This window comes from Tupaia chinensis, unplaced genomic scaffold, assembly GCF_000334495.1.
Source record: "Tupaia chinensis unplaced genomic scaffold, TupChi_1.0 Scaffold000004_1, whole genome shotgun sequence".
Classification (NCBI taxonomy): Eukaryota; Metazoa; Chordata; class Mammalia; order Scandentia; family Tupaiidae; genus Tupaia; species Tupaia belangeri.
The window spans coordinates 994,853-1,010,418 of record NW_006159432.1 but is presented as its reverse complement, the minus strand read 5'-3'; the positions used below and the strand labels follow the sequence as shown (position 1 = coordinate 1,010,418).

General features: G+C 40.6%; 1 protein-coding gene across 6 annotated transcripts in view; it reads left to right on the top strand.

Moving 5' to 3' along the window:
* The window catches only part of KLF12 (KLF transcription factor 12), a 514,190-nt gene that overhangs the window by 427,828 nt on the left and 70,796 nt on the right, over window positions 1–15,566 (top strand). For all 6 annotated transcript variants that reach the window (XM_014590348.2, XM_006139823.3, XM_014590373.2 and 3 more), the window contains one exon: window positions 2,895–2,957. In XM_014590348.2, coding sequence (XP_014445834.1) covers window positions 2,895–2,957 — 63 coding nt within the window. The remainder of the gene's footprint in view (window positions 1–2,894; window positions 2,958–15,566) is intronic.

Sequence of the window (15,566 nt, the reverse complement as noted above, 5' to 3'; positions counted from 1 at the left end):
CCAGGAGTTCCTAGAAACTTTAAAGTACAAGGGGGCTTGTTCAAAGAATAAACAGAAAATTGGAATTAAAAGTGTGACTTTATTTGGCGCACAAAAGCTTTTGAAATTCATGCAGAGTTTTCTCCTAATACACATTTTCTATAACTTTTAAAGACTCTTCATATTTCCAATGGAAGATTCTAACCCTGGAAGCTTATAAAGCAGTCTACTCTGCTTCAGCATTATCTGGCTAAAGTTATCAATTGACTTTGCCCTCCTCAAAGCCCAAAATAGAGTATCACTTCTAGAACGCCTTTGTCCTAGAAATCCCTTGTTCAGGGGCCAGTAGATGGCATGGTGGTTAAGGGCACTGAACTCCCACATGACCAACCTTAGGTCAAGTCCCAGACCCAGTGGCTTGAAAATCATTCCAGGCACATGTGCATGTGTGTCCAAAATCCCCAGTGGAGAAGGGGAGAAGGGATACAGTGTGGCTCTCTCCCCTGGGAAGTGTGAATGTCTCACTTTCCCTTTTTTTCCTCTCTCTCTGGAGAGTATACACACCCCTATGGCAAATACCTGAAAATAAAGAAGAAAGAAAAGAAATACCTTTCTTAACTTTTTTTTCTCCCCCATTGCCACAGATTTTTTTCACGGACATTGGGATTAAGTTATCTTGCTTTTTCTAATGTTTGAAATCTAGAAGTTGACTGTAAGAATGGGCACTTGGACTGTCTCTTTGTGCCCCCTTTGTGGGAGTGGAAAATTGGAGTGCATAAATTCAATATGGAATGCAGGAACAGCAGTAAACCTGATTCTTTGTCTGGAGCTCATAAAGAATTAGAGACACTGACACAGTGAGGGCATAGCAAAACAGAGTTTATTGAAGGAGAGGACAGCTCCCAGGCAGGACGGGTCCTGGAAAGTGGACTGCTAAAGAGGAACTAAGGTGAGAGGTTTTTATCTTGGTTAGTAGGGAGCTTTGTCTGGAAAAAGAGTTATCTGGCCTTTGGTTCCTTATTCCAATTGTTCTTGTGTATGATCTGCAAGGGAGGTTACAATTACTGATCCTATCTGGAGTTCATCTGCTGGGGCAAGTGATAAAGGAAAAAGATACTAGATTTTCTTTTTTAAAGAATTATTTTTTATTTAACTTTATGTATTTATTTATTTATTTTAATTTGACCAGAGAGGGACAGAGTGACAGAGACAGAGGGAAAGTAAGAAAGCAAGCCACCAGGCTCAGGACTCGAACCACGGTTGGCTATGTGGGAGTCCAGTGCCCTTAACCACCTGCCAGCCCTAAAGATACTAGATTTTAAAGAAGCTAAATCTAGCTGACTGACTCTGTACAACCTTCTCATCATTTTTCTATCAGCTTTCTCCTGCTGCCTTTCCTAACTAATTTCTACCTCAGTGAGAATAGGTACAAACCAGGCTCATTGAGGACAGGCACCTACCTTAGATAACTCTTACCTACTCTCACACCTGGCTAAGATAAGGTACTCAGTAAGTAATATTTTCTGAGACTGAATGAATGTGTCAATCAAGAAGAAATAGTGATCCTGGGAACCAGCAGTTAGTGTAATGGCTATGTCGCTGGACTCCCACGTAGTTGACTGTGGTTCGCGTCCCGGACCCAGTAGCTTAAAACCAACGCCGGGCGCATGTACGTGCGTGCCCAAGATCCCAAGAGGAGAATGGAGGAGAAGGGACTGCAGCGTGACTATCACCCCTGGGGAGTGATTTCTCGCTGTGTCTATGTCTCTCTCTGTCTGTCTGGTGAGCGCACGCGCCCTATAGCGAAAAACCTCTCAAAAAAAAAAAAAGAAAAGAAAAGAAATAGTGATTGTGATCCTGCTTTTGGGAATTTTTCACAGTGAACTTTGTGACTATAGGGTTGGAGGAAATTTCCTCCCTTCCTGAGCTTCCTGGAAATCACTGACAATAGGCAGATTAATAAGAGAAAGGCTGGGGCCGGCAGGTGGTGTGATGGTTAAGAGTGCTGGATTCCCACATGGCTGACTATGGTTTGAGTCCTGGACCTGGAGGCTTGCTTTCTCACTTTCCCTTTCTTTCGCTCTGTCTCTCTCTGGTCAAAAATTTTAAAATGATAATAACAACAAGAGGAATTAAATAAATAAATAAATATTTTTTAAAAATAAATAAGAGAAAGGCATACAGTTTAACTTAGATATGTGTGTACAGGAAAAAGAGAATATGAACTCAAGAGTCAGATGATTGTGGCTTAAGGGAGAGAGGAAGAAAAAGGGTACAGAATTTATAAAGTAAGTGAATTTTAAGGAGAAAGAATGGGTTTAATGATCAGACAGTGGTGAATAAATGATCGTCTTTGATAGCTGGATGGGTCTGGAAGACAGACAATATCTCATGACAAGATCTGTCCAGATGTGTTAACATTCCTCAGTTTTCCTTCCAGAGATGTGCATTTGGTTATTCTGAAACCTCAGAGAAGGAGCCAGGCAATTATTGGCCAAAGAGGAAGATCCACTTTAGTCGTTCCCATCTATAAACAGTTTCCAGAATTTCAGACTAAAGCCCTTTCCTACACTTCTGGAGAAAGGAGTCCCAGAGGGGAGACTTGGGAGAATGGAAGTAGTGGGGGGCTCCATACAAGTTACAGGGACCTTGGTTCTAACTCTAAGCTTCTCTGCATTCTTTGGGGATATCAGTTTCTGAGCCTCAGCATGATAAACCCTTGTTATCTTTAAAGTGATAAAAAAGGAAAGAGACTCCAGGTTTGCAGACAAGAATTTATTGTATCCACTGCTAAGGCATGCTCAAGTTTTGGGGGATGTTATATTACGCAATCTAATAAAAAACTCATTGTTTTATTTTCATTTGCTGTTGGGCTTGTGTCTTTCAATAACTAGATTACTCTCTTCTGCTTACAGGGTACATCCGTCCCCAGTGTCAAGGGTCCGGGGAAATCGAATGAATAATCAGAAGTTTGCTTGGTGAGTATGTAGTTTCAGATATGAGTATTTCTAAGTTTTATGGGAAGTTTTAATAAGGCTATGTTAAAATCAGAAGAATAACTGCTGCTCTTTTATAAAGAATGCAGTTCTACTAATTGGACTATGTAGTTTCCCTCTCTGTGTTAACTACTAATTTTAGCAGGCCATTGTTTCAGACTAAGCTCCTGTTTTAGGCTCCAGTAGTCCAGACCAAAATGAGTTACTCATGCTAAAATGTTACATCATCAAACTGAAACTATAGAAAGTTGCTGGATACCCCAAATGGACCATTCTTTCTTTAAAATAGAGGATCACTCTTTCTTGAATATAGTATAGTATTTCCTATACTATAAGGAAATAAAATGTATGCACATTGTATAGTACTTTTAGGGATAACCACCTGAATTAACTCAAGCTCTTACCTGTTGGAGATTTCATTTTATGAGCATTCCTACTGCCTACATACATTCCTCTTCACCTTCTAGACTGTCTCCATAAATTGCTTAAGATTAAACAAAGTAGCTCCTCTTGATAATGAGGTCATCCTCTTCCCCTTATAGCATTTAGCCAATCACTGCTTTAGAAGACTACTTGCTACTTCCCCCTCCCATCTGCAGCTTTGCCTTTAAAATCATCCCAAAATCTGTAACACATTGATACACATTGCTTGGGGCAATTCAGGTATCGTAGAGTCCAGGTGATTGTCTTAGCCTTCCTCCAAATATTATCTTTTGCTTTCCTTGCTTTGCATCGATCTTTCTTTTAGGTTGACATCTGTAAAATTCTAAATAAATATTATCAACTACTCATTTTATGGAATGTTTCTATTTTTTCAAAGAGACTGTAAACTTTTTAGTGGGGTACAGTCTACAACCTTGATTTTTCTCAGGGACCAACCTCAACTTTTCATGAAGATTTTCACAATTTGTTATATATATTAGTTTTAGCGATTACTATCTAGATGACTTTTTCCTGCTCCTAGCCTTAAATATCTAGGATTTTCTTTTTTTTTTTTTTTTTAATTGGGGAATTACAAATACCTTTAATTTAGTAATTCTTGAACAAAAATGCACCAGAAACAACCTGAAAAGTTACTTCATCCACAAAATGTTGATTATTGATTCTTTAAAGAGGCAACTTAAGCATGTTTTATGTGAAATAAAATAATAAATTCACACAGACTACAATCTGTATTTGTTTACATTACTCCATTCCACAAGATTAATCTTACAAAACATAATGTAGTGTTAAAAACAAAACAAAAAGAAAAGGATAAAGAAAAGGAACAAATGAAAGAAGTTGAAATGGTGTTCTGTGTTACTTCAGAGATGAATGGAAATTCACAGACCCCCACTTCATTGAATTGTGCTTAGAATGGGATTTTGATTAAAAACTATGGCTTTTTTTTTTTTTAAGTGTGGGAAGATGATTACCAAAGATTGAGCTTCCAAATTAATTTTATTCCTAAATCAGGATTATTTTTAGACACAAAGTAATGACACTTTGAATTTGAATAGTGCCTAATCAGCTCACCTCCCTTCCCCCATTAAATCTAATTAACCCTCACAATAGCTCCGTGATGTTGTTAAATATTATGCTTTTCTTTTACACAGAGGGGGAAATAGAACACAGAGGATTTAGCCATTTGCTTACACACTTTCTAAAAGTGGGGGCATCCTTCATGATCTTTGGCAATTGCCGAAGCATATTGTCTGTCTCCTTCCAGACTTGGAAAACTGAGGTGATCTTTACATGCTCCTGGTTATTAAATTAGGGAGAAATCAGGCCCATTCTTGATTGCAAGGAAGTTATATTCCTCCTCTGTACAAGGTATTCTAGACTAAAGAAGCTTCCAGATGTGATAGGCAGTTGGTTAGAAATGGGTGCACAGTCCTATGACACATACATAGAGAGGATTGAGATGCTCAACTGAGCAGTGTGAGCCGAGAATGGGATACAAAAATGTCAGTCATGAGATCCGGTTGCTACAGCTGAGTTCTCAAAGGCTAACTCACAAACACCAAGTAAATAACAGTTGTTTTTGTTTTTGTTTTGTTTTCCCTTTTTTTTCTAGACTATTGGAATAAGGATGACTTGTTTCTACATAATTCATAGCATGCTATGTAGCTAGTAAGTTTAAGCCACTTTTATCTTCAATAAAGTAATCCATGAAAAACAAAGAGGACTTTTACTGCTAGCCTTAAAGAAATTTATTAGTTTTTCAGCAACATTTATTTACAGTCCCAGATCTGTAAAAGGTTCTAGATTAGAAAGTTAAACATGATTTCTTGTCTCAAGGGGCTGTCATGTAGGGGAGATTGGTGTGTGTGTGTGTGTGTGTGTGTGTGTGCGTGTGTGTGTGTAGGCAAAGGGATGGCTCTCATACACATGTTATGACACATGAACATGTAGAATGGAAAATGGATAAGGCTGTACTGTACTATTTATAGTATAATGTGCAGAGGAAGACCTTACGAACTCTACTTAAGACTAGTGTGAGTAGGTAGTAGGGAAGGAGGAAATTAAAAAAGAAGAGATCTGTCAGAGTATCCATCTTAGAGAAGTAAACTTTTGAGTCAATACCTAGAATTAGTAAGGAAAGCAGAATTAGCTAGTGCTTCCTTTAGAGACTGAAGCCCATACAAAGACTGGAGACATTTCTAAATGGACTATAGTAGGAGCATACATGGATTTAATACATGTACTTTATTTGGTCATGAGCTAGCTAAAATGTCTATGATATATACTACCTTGAATCTTCCCTGGGTAAACACTGTGAGACTCATATACGCAAATAAATCACCTGGCTAGAAAGCACCTCCATGCATCACCCAGCATCTACTTCTAGCGAAGTAATAAACACTTCTTATTTCTTTGTGAAATATTGGCTCTGAAAATTTAGAAAGTTTAAATCTCATGCTCGCACTGGAGAGGAAGGAAAGTGATAGTTTCTCTCTGTCAAATAGAAGTTTGGGATAATTTATAGAATGGGATGTCACGTTCAACACTAGCTTGGCTCTGCCTTGCGTTAAGTTCCCAAACGTTGTATGTGAGAATTAGGAACAGCCATGCTGTGACTTGGGTTAGCAAATGCGCCCACCAACTAAACAGTATTATTCAGCAAATCAGCAATTACAGTTCACCGAGAGATGAAAGGCTTCAACCTGCACTACTCACACTTAGGTAATGCCTGAAACTTGGTAAGTCAGTCATAAGTCAGCGGCATTAATAAGCCACAAGCCAGTGTTTATAATTAAGTAAAGACAGCTTAATTTTGTTTAAGAATTATTTATTTTCATTTTATTCACTACTTATTATTCTTCCATTTGACCAGAGAGAGAAAGGGAGAGAGAAAGCAAGCTGCCAAGTCTAAGATTTGAACCGCTGTCAGCCATGTGGGAGTGTAGCGCCTTATCCACCACACTACTCTCTGGCCTCAAGACAGCTTAAATTTTTTTGGGGGGGAGGGGGGAGAGGTTTTTGCTGTAGGGCATATGTGCTCACCAGAAAGACAGAGAGAGAGACAGAGAGATAGAAAGTGAGAAATCACCCCCCAGGGGGGATGGCCACACCATAATCCCTTCTCCTTCATTCTCCTCTCAAGATCTTGGGCACACATGCACCCAACATGAGTTTCAGCCACTGGGTCTGGGATTCGAACCGTGGTCGGCTACATGGGAGTCCAGTGACATAGCCATTACGCTAACTGTTGGTCCCCGAGACAGCTTAAAATTTTAAGTAAGGTTCTTCTTTGCCGCACGTTGATGGGAAAGGGAGTATATGCTGGCCTCATTCATGTGGAGGCATTTCCTCTGGAGCTGAAAAAGTGTGTGGAAAAGTATGTTTAAGGCTAACAAAGTCTGCTGGAACAGAAGGAAAATAGGGTAACAGCCCACCACCCAGAGAAGACATGAAACCACCAGGGCTGAAGGATTCCTGTGAGAGATGACCATGAGCCAGGTTGGCTATAATGGTCTGCTAAGCCCCAGGGATTAAAAAATGACAGTAGGAACTCATGGCAGGGTGTATTACCTTGCTGATAAAGAGAATCAGACCACTGTACAACTTAAAATGTTAAATTCAAGCCAAGGCAGGCACAACCTCTGTCTCTCAGAATTCCTCTCATCTCAGTGTCATCACACTAGGGATAATAGCTGATTCGAGGATTGGTGAAGCTTTGGGGGTTCAGCCATGTGAATTCATTCTCTTATTGTAATTTTTAAAAAATTTTTTATTTAATTTCATTTGGTATGATTTATTTTTTAATTTGACCAGAGAGAGACAGAGAGAAAAAGGGAGAGAAAGCTAGCACCAGGCCCGAGACTCAAACTGCCATCAGCCATGTGGGAATTCAGCACCTTCATCCACCATGCCACCTGCCAACCCCCGTGCTCTCATTTTATGCATCAGACCTCTTCTCTTTCTTTCATCAGTCCCTAAGTGGAAGTGACCATTACCTTTTGTCCATTGATTTTTGTAGGGGCAAGAAAAATATCTCTACCCACTTTAGTTTCATTGACTAGGTCCAGTAAATTAGATTAACAACAACAACAACAACAAACAGATCAACAAGAGAAAGTGAACAGAACTTTATTAACATGTGTATTGTAGAGCCACATGGGAGGACCTACAGATGAGTAATTCAAAGCAGTGAGTAGAACTTGGGCTTTTAGGGACCAGAAGATGGCAGAATGGTTACATCACTGGACTCCCGTGTGTTGAACTGTGGTTCAAATCCCAGACTTCGTGGCTTAAAACACATACCAGGTGCATATGCATGCATGCCCAAGATCCTGAGAGGAGAATGAACGAGAAGGGATTACTGCATGGCCATTTCCACTGGGGGGTGATTTCTTGCTTTCTGTCTCTCTGTCTCTCTCCATCTCTCCAGAGAGCTCATATGCCCTATAGCAAAAATCTCTCTCTAAAATAAGAAGAGAAGTTGGGCTATATAGCATTTTAAGGAAAAGAATAGTATTTTAGAACAAGGACAAGCAGAGGAAAAGGACTTTGAGCTTCTAGGGGTGTCAGGTTGTGGGAAGGTAAATGTGTGGAGGAAACTAGTGGGAAATACAGGCTGCTTAAGATTTGTTACCATTTCCTCTGGTGCCATCTCTGGGTTGGTAAGGAGAGTGGTCTCCAGGGTTTAAGAATCTTGCTCCTCCTGCTTGGAAGGAGGCAGAGAGTTCTTATGATTGCTCTTTTCCAATTGCCTTCAGTTCGTAATAATTCTTATGCCAAATGAGCAAATTTTGGAGCAGTATATTGTGCCACCCTTCGCTATATAACCTTTTCTAAGGGATTTGCCACTTTTTTTGTGTGTACAGTCGTACACGCTCTGCTGCTCTATTTGGGGCAAATGGTAAAAACTCCTTATGAGAAAGTTAGATATGAAGATAAACTTTATTTTTTACAGACTTATTGCTCAAAGCTATTATACTCTGGTATCAAACCTAGAGGAGAGCGACTGTTTCCAAGTCATATTTCAGCTGCTTTATTCCCCAAGATACAATAGGTCTGGGAACACTGCTCTAGCGTTTATGTGCAGGTTGGAGCAGGAAAGGGAAGGGTTTGGTGGAGGATATGTGGGGTGTGGATGTTGCAGTTGATTTAAGGCTCCAGAAGTTTCCAGACTTACTGTTAGTATTCTGAAGAAGCACCCATTGGTATGTGCTCATCCAATTTTTCCAGAATTATTTAGTTTTGGGACCAGCAGTTAGCATAATGACTATGTCACTGAACTCCCATGTAGCCAACTGCCGTTCGAGTCCCGGACCCGGTGGGCTTAAACTCACGCCGGGTGCGTGTGCATGGATGCCCAAGATCCCAAGAGGAGAATGGAGGAGAAGGGATTGCGGTGTGACCATTCCCCAAGGAGGTAATTTCTCACTTTCTATCTCTCTGTCTCTCTCTGTCTTTCTGGAGAGCACACATGCCCTAGAGCAAAAACCTCTCCAAAACAATACAAAACAAAACAAAAGAATTCTTTAGTTTTTTTATTACTATTTTTAAATTTGCTGTAGGGCATGTGCACTCACCAGAGAGACAGAGAGAGAGGGAAAGTGAGAAAGCAGGCTGCCAGTTCTGGAATTCGAATCCTGGTTGACCATGTGAGAGTCCAGCTTCTTAACCACAATGCTACCTGCTAATCCCAGTGCTCATCTTTAGATTTTCACCCTTTCTGTCGCTTCTCCACTTCTTACTCTACCTTACTCCATTCATAAGGATTATTGTTTGTTTTAGTTTTTGCTATAGGGCATGTGCATTTGTCAGAGAGAGAGAAGGTGAGAAGTTACCCCAGGTGGGTAGCCACATTACTCGAACTCCACAGCCGCCATGTAGGATCCAGCACTTTAACCTGCACACTATCTCCTGTCCCCATTCCTAAGGTTTTGTTTTGCTTGTTTTTTTTTGTTTGTTTGTTTGTTTGTTTGTTTGTTTTTGGAGAGGTTTTTGCTATAGGGCACATGCACTCGCCAGACAGACAGAGAGAGAGAGAGACAGAAAGCGAAAAATCACCCCCCACGGGGGATGGCCACACTGCAATCCTTTCTCCGTTATCCTCTCGGGATCTTGGGCACGCACGCACACGTGCTGGTGTGAGTTTTAAGCCACCGGGTCCGGGACGCGAACCACGGTCGACTACATGGGAGTCCAGCAACATAGCCATTACGCTAACTGCTGGTCCCCTCATTCCTAAGGTTTTAAAAGCACATGGCAGTATATCATTGTTTGATGGTGGTTGTGGTAGCGGTTATCTTGCATGACCTAAAGCATCCATTAGGGGCTGTTACATGGCAGTGCTAGTTAATGTTACATAATAGAGACTTTGTGTGCTATTTGTGTGATAACACAGAAAATAAAGCATTATTAATAGGAATTGTCATCAGTAAAATGGAAGTAATTTCCTCTAACCAATTGGATGCTGCCACCACCAGTCTCCATTATGATTTATTTCTTACCAACATGCCTGGGATTTTTATATAGTTATATATACAAAAGAAGCTCCTATTTTAATAGAGTCTATTGAAACTATGATTCATTTTGTGTGCGAATCACATTTCACATTTGGATCTGAAAAAGTTCAGTGTCACAAATTTTTATGGAAGGCAAGAAGGGCCTTCTCACACGCACGTGCCTTGACGCTGGGTATACAGAGCTACAACGAACTTGAATATATACTTGCATCCAGTTGCAAATGGTAGACATGACATCATGGAATCTTTTTGTTGAGGTTATAACTATGATGAATTTTTTATTTTAATAAAAATAGGAACATTCCTTCTTGTTTTAACCCTTTTCCTTAGTGAAGGAAGACACTGAAATTTTTTCCTCCTGGAAACCTCTCAGAAAGCTGTTTTGGAACCGGTCCTTTAAAAAGGGCCAACTCGGGCCCACAGGTGATGTAGTAGTTATGGCACTGGATCCCACACGACCAACTCTGCAGTTCAAGTCATGGACCCAGCGGCTTGAAAAACCCACTAGGCGTGTATGCATGTGTGCACAAAATCCCAAGAGGAGAGTGGAGGAGAAGGGATTATGGCCAAGCCATCTCCCCTCTCCCCCCCAGGATGTCTTTCTCCACCAAGTACACATACCTTGTGGCAAACAAAATCTTAAAAAAAAAGAGAGAGAGAGAAAAGAAGAGAAAGAAAAGCAGGCCACAAATGATGGGCTGCTTAAGGGAGCTGGATCCCCACATGACCGACTATGTCATTCAAGTCCTGGACCCAGCAGCTTGAAAAACATGCCAAGTGCCGTGAGCATGCTTGCCCAAAATCCTGAAAGAAGGGAGAAATGGAAGAGAAGTGATTGCAGCATGACCAGTCCAACAAATTTTCTCACTTTCTCTCTTATCCTCCCCTTTCCTATGAGCATAAATGCCCTCTGGCAAAACTTTGAAAAAAAGGACAGAGCATTTCTACATTACCAATTTCAGAACTATAAAGGATGCCTAAGCATCAAGTTCAGTCCAGCCTTCTTGTTTTACAGATATAGAAATAGAAGCCCCAAGGACAGCAATTTTACATCTTAAACTTGAGCATAAATCCAGGTCTCTGCACACCTGTCCAGTAGTCTTCCACCTGACAGCTGTCTGCCTATGTGGAGGGCAAGAGAACAGCTAAAGATGAAACGAGCTGGATGTTTTCATCATTAGGAGCCAAGCAGAAGGCCTTTGCCTGGGAGGATCCCATTAGACTGATGTGACGAGGAATGAGGAGCAATAGAGGCTTAATGAAGACATCACTGTTCACACCAATATGTGGCACTTTCTCCCTGCCGGAATGCTTATGGAACATCTTGCCAACCCTTTCATACTCATTATTTATAGATAATATTGATTGTGTTATTTTTATTACCAGACTATTCTGCCTTGCTTTTTGACTTACAGTGCAAAAGCTTATATTATGTGTAGACTTTACTATGTGAAAATTCAAGTTCCTAGAGTGGCTGGCTTTCATGGGTTTTTTGATTCATATGTGTTGGCAAATTAGTAGCAGGGTTGCCTTTAGGCTTGACTTACAAGTGCACTGTTTCCAGTGTTAGATGATACATTTGGAAAATGGGTCTAGTTGATTTAATCAGGAATCCAATTGCAAATTCTCCTTATATGGACTGAATTAAAAGAAAAGAAGTGCCACCCGACTGATTAAAAATTCTCTCAAATGCGTATCTTCTGTATGTCATAATGCTATTGTCAGCACTTTTATTTATTTATTTTTTTAGAGAGATTTTTGCTATTGGGCACATGTGCTTGCCAGAGAGACAGACAGAAAGAGAGAAATCACCAGCCCTCCAGGGGAGATGGCCACACTACAATCCCTTCTTCTCCATTCTGCTCTTAGAATTTTGGGTACACATGCACATATGCCCACCATGAGTTTCGTGGCACCAGGTCTGGGACTCAAACTGTGGCTGACCACATGGGAGTCCAGCAACATAACCATTATGCCATCTGCTGGTCCCACAACTATCAGCTATTAAATGTGTGAATAGTGTGGTGTCCGGTATTAAATTATTTAATTACTTCAGCTTCCTCAGGCTTAGCCTAGTGAAAATTATGTATATTTTAAACTTGGGTACCATCTTCTAAATTGGCCTTATTAAAGAACTTCAGTCAGATTTTCTTAAGTTCTCTAATATCCATGAAAAAGTGGTTTACATTCCCAGCGGTATGTTGTTTTCTAGTATTGCTTTCATCACAGTGAAAATGATCTGGAGGAAAAAAATAGAGTTGTTTTTTTTTTTTTTAATGAATTATTTATTTAATTTTATTTATCACTATTATTGGGGTGTCGGAAAAGTCATGGCACATTTTTCCATAGAAAAATATGTTATGACTTTCTCAACAACCTAATAATATTTTTATCTTGCTATAGGCCACATGCACTCTCTAGAGAGAGAGAAAGAGAGAGAGTGAGAAAGCAAGCCACCATGTCCGGAACTCAAGCTGGGGTCGACTCTGTGGGAGTCCCTCGCCTTAACTGCCGTGCCACCTGCTGGCCCAAAGAAGGTTATTTTCTACAACTATATTTTTTATTACAAGAGAATTAGGGCTATAAGGTCATGCTGAGCAGCCATAAAGGTCAGCACTTCTGAGACTTAAATTTTTTTTTTTTGAGAGGTTTTTGCTATAGGGCACGTGCGCTCGCCAGACAGAGAGAGACAGAGAGACAGAAAGCGAGAAATCACCCCCCAGGGGGGATGGCCACGCCACAATCCCTTCTCCTCCATTCTCCTCCTGGGTTCTTGAGCATGCACTCACACACACCCAACATGAATTTCAAGTCACTGGGTCCAGGACTCAAACTATGGTCGGCCATGTGGGAGTCCAGCAACATAACCACTATGCCATCTGCTGGCCCCCATAGCATATTTTTCATATAATTATCTTTTAGGTTGATTTTACGAAGTGAAGTATCACCTTATAGTCTGGAGTCATTATTACTCTGGAAAAGCTGCTTGAACTACTGCTTCTTACAGAGTCTTCAGTTTTACAACGTGAGTTCGTCATCTTCTCGTTCAACTTGGGCAGATGTGGAACTTTAAAAATAACGGTCGTGTTGTAATGAAATAGGTAGAACAAGGACACATGAGGAGTCATTCATGACTAATGTCCCAATATAAAAAAAAAAAAAAATTCTATGATAGCACCAGTACTGGTCATGACATACCAAATCAAGTGAAGATCCTTTTTTATATATCACTAGAAATGCTGCATTCTTTCTTAGTCTTGCATCGTATTTTACAGTGGATATATTTAGGTTAAAAAATTGGCTATTAATTATAAACCATAGCTGTCTTCCAAATATGCGTTTGTAAGAATAACGACTAAAATTGGAACTCAGTCAGAACGTATAATGTGTTCATGAATATGCTGGGAATACCGCTCAGGATCGTAAATCTTAATGGGGTTCCCTGCAAGAATGCTCAGTGTGCCAGCACTTTTGTTTTTGTTTTTCATCTGTCAGTCATATTTGCAATGTCATCTCTCCTTTTTATTGCCAGAGGGCATGTGCCATCACCAGAGAGAGAAAACGTACCCTCCAGTGGGGTGGGGTCACACTGCAATTCTGTTTCCTCCATCTTTCCTTCCTGTCAGGATTTGGGACATACACTCACACACAACTCTCGTGTTTTTTCAAGTCCCTGAGACTGGGCTTCAAACTATGGTTCACCATGCTCCCAGTACACAGCACTTAACTGGTATACTCAGGGCCAGCCTACAATATCATCTTTTTACCCACAGAGATTTTTCTGTATCCACATGGACAGTGACTTTGACTTTAAAATCAAATATACTGTCACCGTATTAGAAATGTTCTCATCTGACCATTAGCTTATCATAAAGTTTGTGTTTTCCTTGATGTTGGCTGTTTTTTAAATATCTTGTCCAAGCATTAGATTACCTAAAGTAAAAATAGTATCCTCATCATTAATACATTAAGAGGGCAATAGATAAAATTATCAAAAAATTTCAGTCAAGCCAGTATTGCAGATTTTAGTCTTGGCTCTTTGATATGAGCCCACAGCTAATAAGTAGCTAGAAGCTGGAGGATCCTGCTAGAATCCAGTGTCTACTCGTAACCATTGTTTCTATCTCAATGTTCATTCAGTTTGGTCACCTTTATCAGAGGGTTCTTTTGTTGGAAGTAATAAGAATGAACAATCTGTCTGCCTTAGGGAGAAGGTTATTTTCAAAAAGACAGGAGGTAGGACTCAGGAAAAGCAGACAAGCTGGGCCTCAGGAAATACAGGCACTAGAACTGCTGCCAGGGATGGGGAAACAGGATTTACTAGGCAGGTTTGGGCCTGGACTGAATCAGCTCTAGCTCCTCTGTGTCTCCTCTTCAAAATTTCAATAGGGAAAGCAAAAATTTGATTAGGCCAGCCTAGGTCAGGGGCCCTGCCATTGGCCAAGGGAGAAAGAGTGTCATGATTAACAGTCCTGCTAAGACCTCTTGAAGAGGGACTAGAGTTTTCCAAAAGAAAAGATATTAGTACTCAAAAATGATGGGGAAACTACTTTTCACTAACTAGCCCCATCAAATTGTTGTACTATTAAATGAATAAGAAGCTGTTACTAAGGATAGTATCTTCTCCAGCATTATGAACCTTTATTCTTTTCCCTTTGAGGCCATTGATTTCGTTTTATTTTAATTTTATTTATTTATTCATTTATTTTAAGTTGACCAGAGAGAGACACAGAAAAAGAGAAAGAGAGAGAGGGAAAAGGAGAAAGCAAGCCAGGTTCTGTACATGAACTGAGGTTATCCTTGTGGGAGTGTCCAGAGCCTTAACCACCATGCCACCTGCTGGTCCGTAAGGCCATCAGTTTCTTCTAGTTTGGATGATAATGGTTCTCTTTCATTAATAACTAAAATAAGAGACTTCTCTCGGGTCTTAATCTTAGTTATTGAATAGACAAAACATTAAAAGGATGCTTGGTTAATAGACCCCATTCATCTTGAAACTTAAGAGTGTTTGATCCTGGAGGCAGCAGGTGGTCTAGTGGTTAAGACACTGGACTCCCACATGGCTGACCATGGTTCAAGTCCCAGACCTGGCAGCTTGAAAATCATACTAGGTAATTGTATATGCATGCCCAAAATCCCAAGAGAACAATAGTGGAGGGAAAGGGATTGTGGTATGGCCATCCTCCCTAGGGGATGGTTTCTCACTTTCCCTCTCAATGTCTCTCTGACAAGGGCATGTGCCCTATGGCAAAAATCTTAAAAAAGGGGATGGGGAGTTTGATCTTAATCACCTTGACCCTTCATTTCTCCAGAAATCTGACTTTTAACTATATGTAAAAATACGGTTTTAAAACCAACATATATGAGACCAGCAGGCGGCGTGGTGGTTAAGGTGCTAGACACTCCCACCCGGCTGACCAGTGTTCAAGTCCTGGATCTGGTGGCTTGCTTTCTCACCTTCTCTCTCTCTCTTTCTCTCTTTCTCTTTCTCTTCTGTTTCTGTCTCTCTCTGGTCATGCGCGTGCGTGCCCAAGATCCCGAGAGGAGAATGGAGGAGAAGGGATTACGGCGTGACCATCCCCCCTGGGGGGTGATTTCTCGCTTTCTGTCTCTATGTCTCTCTCTGTCTGTC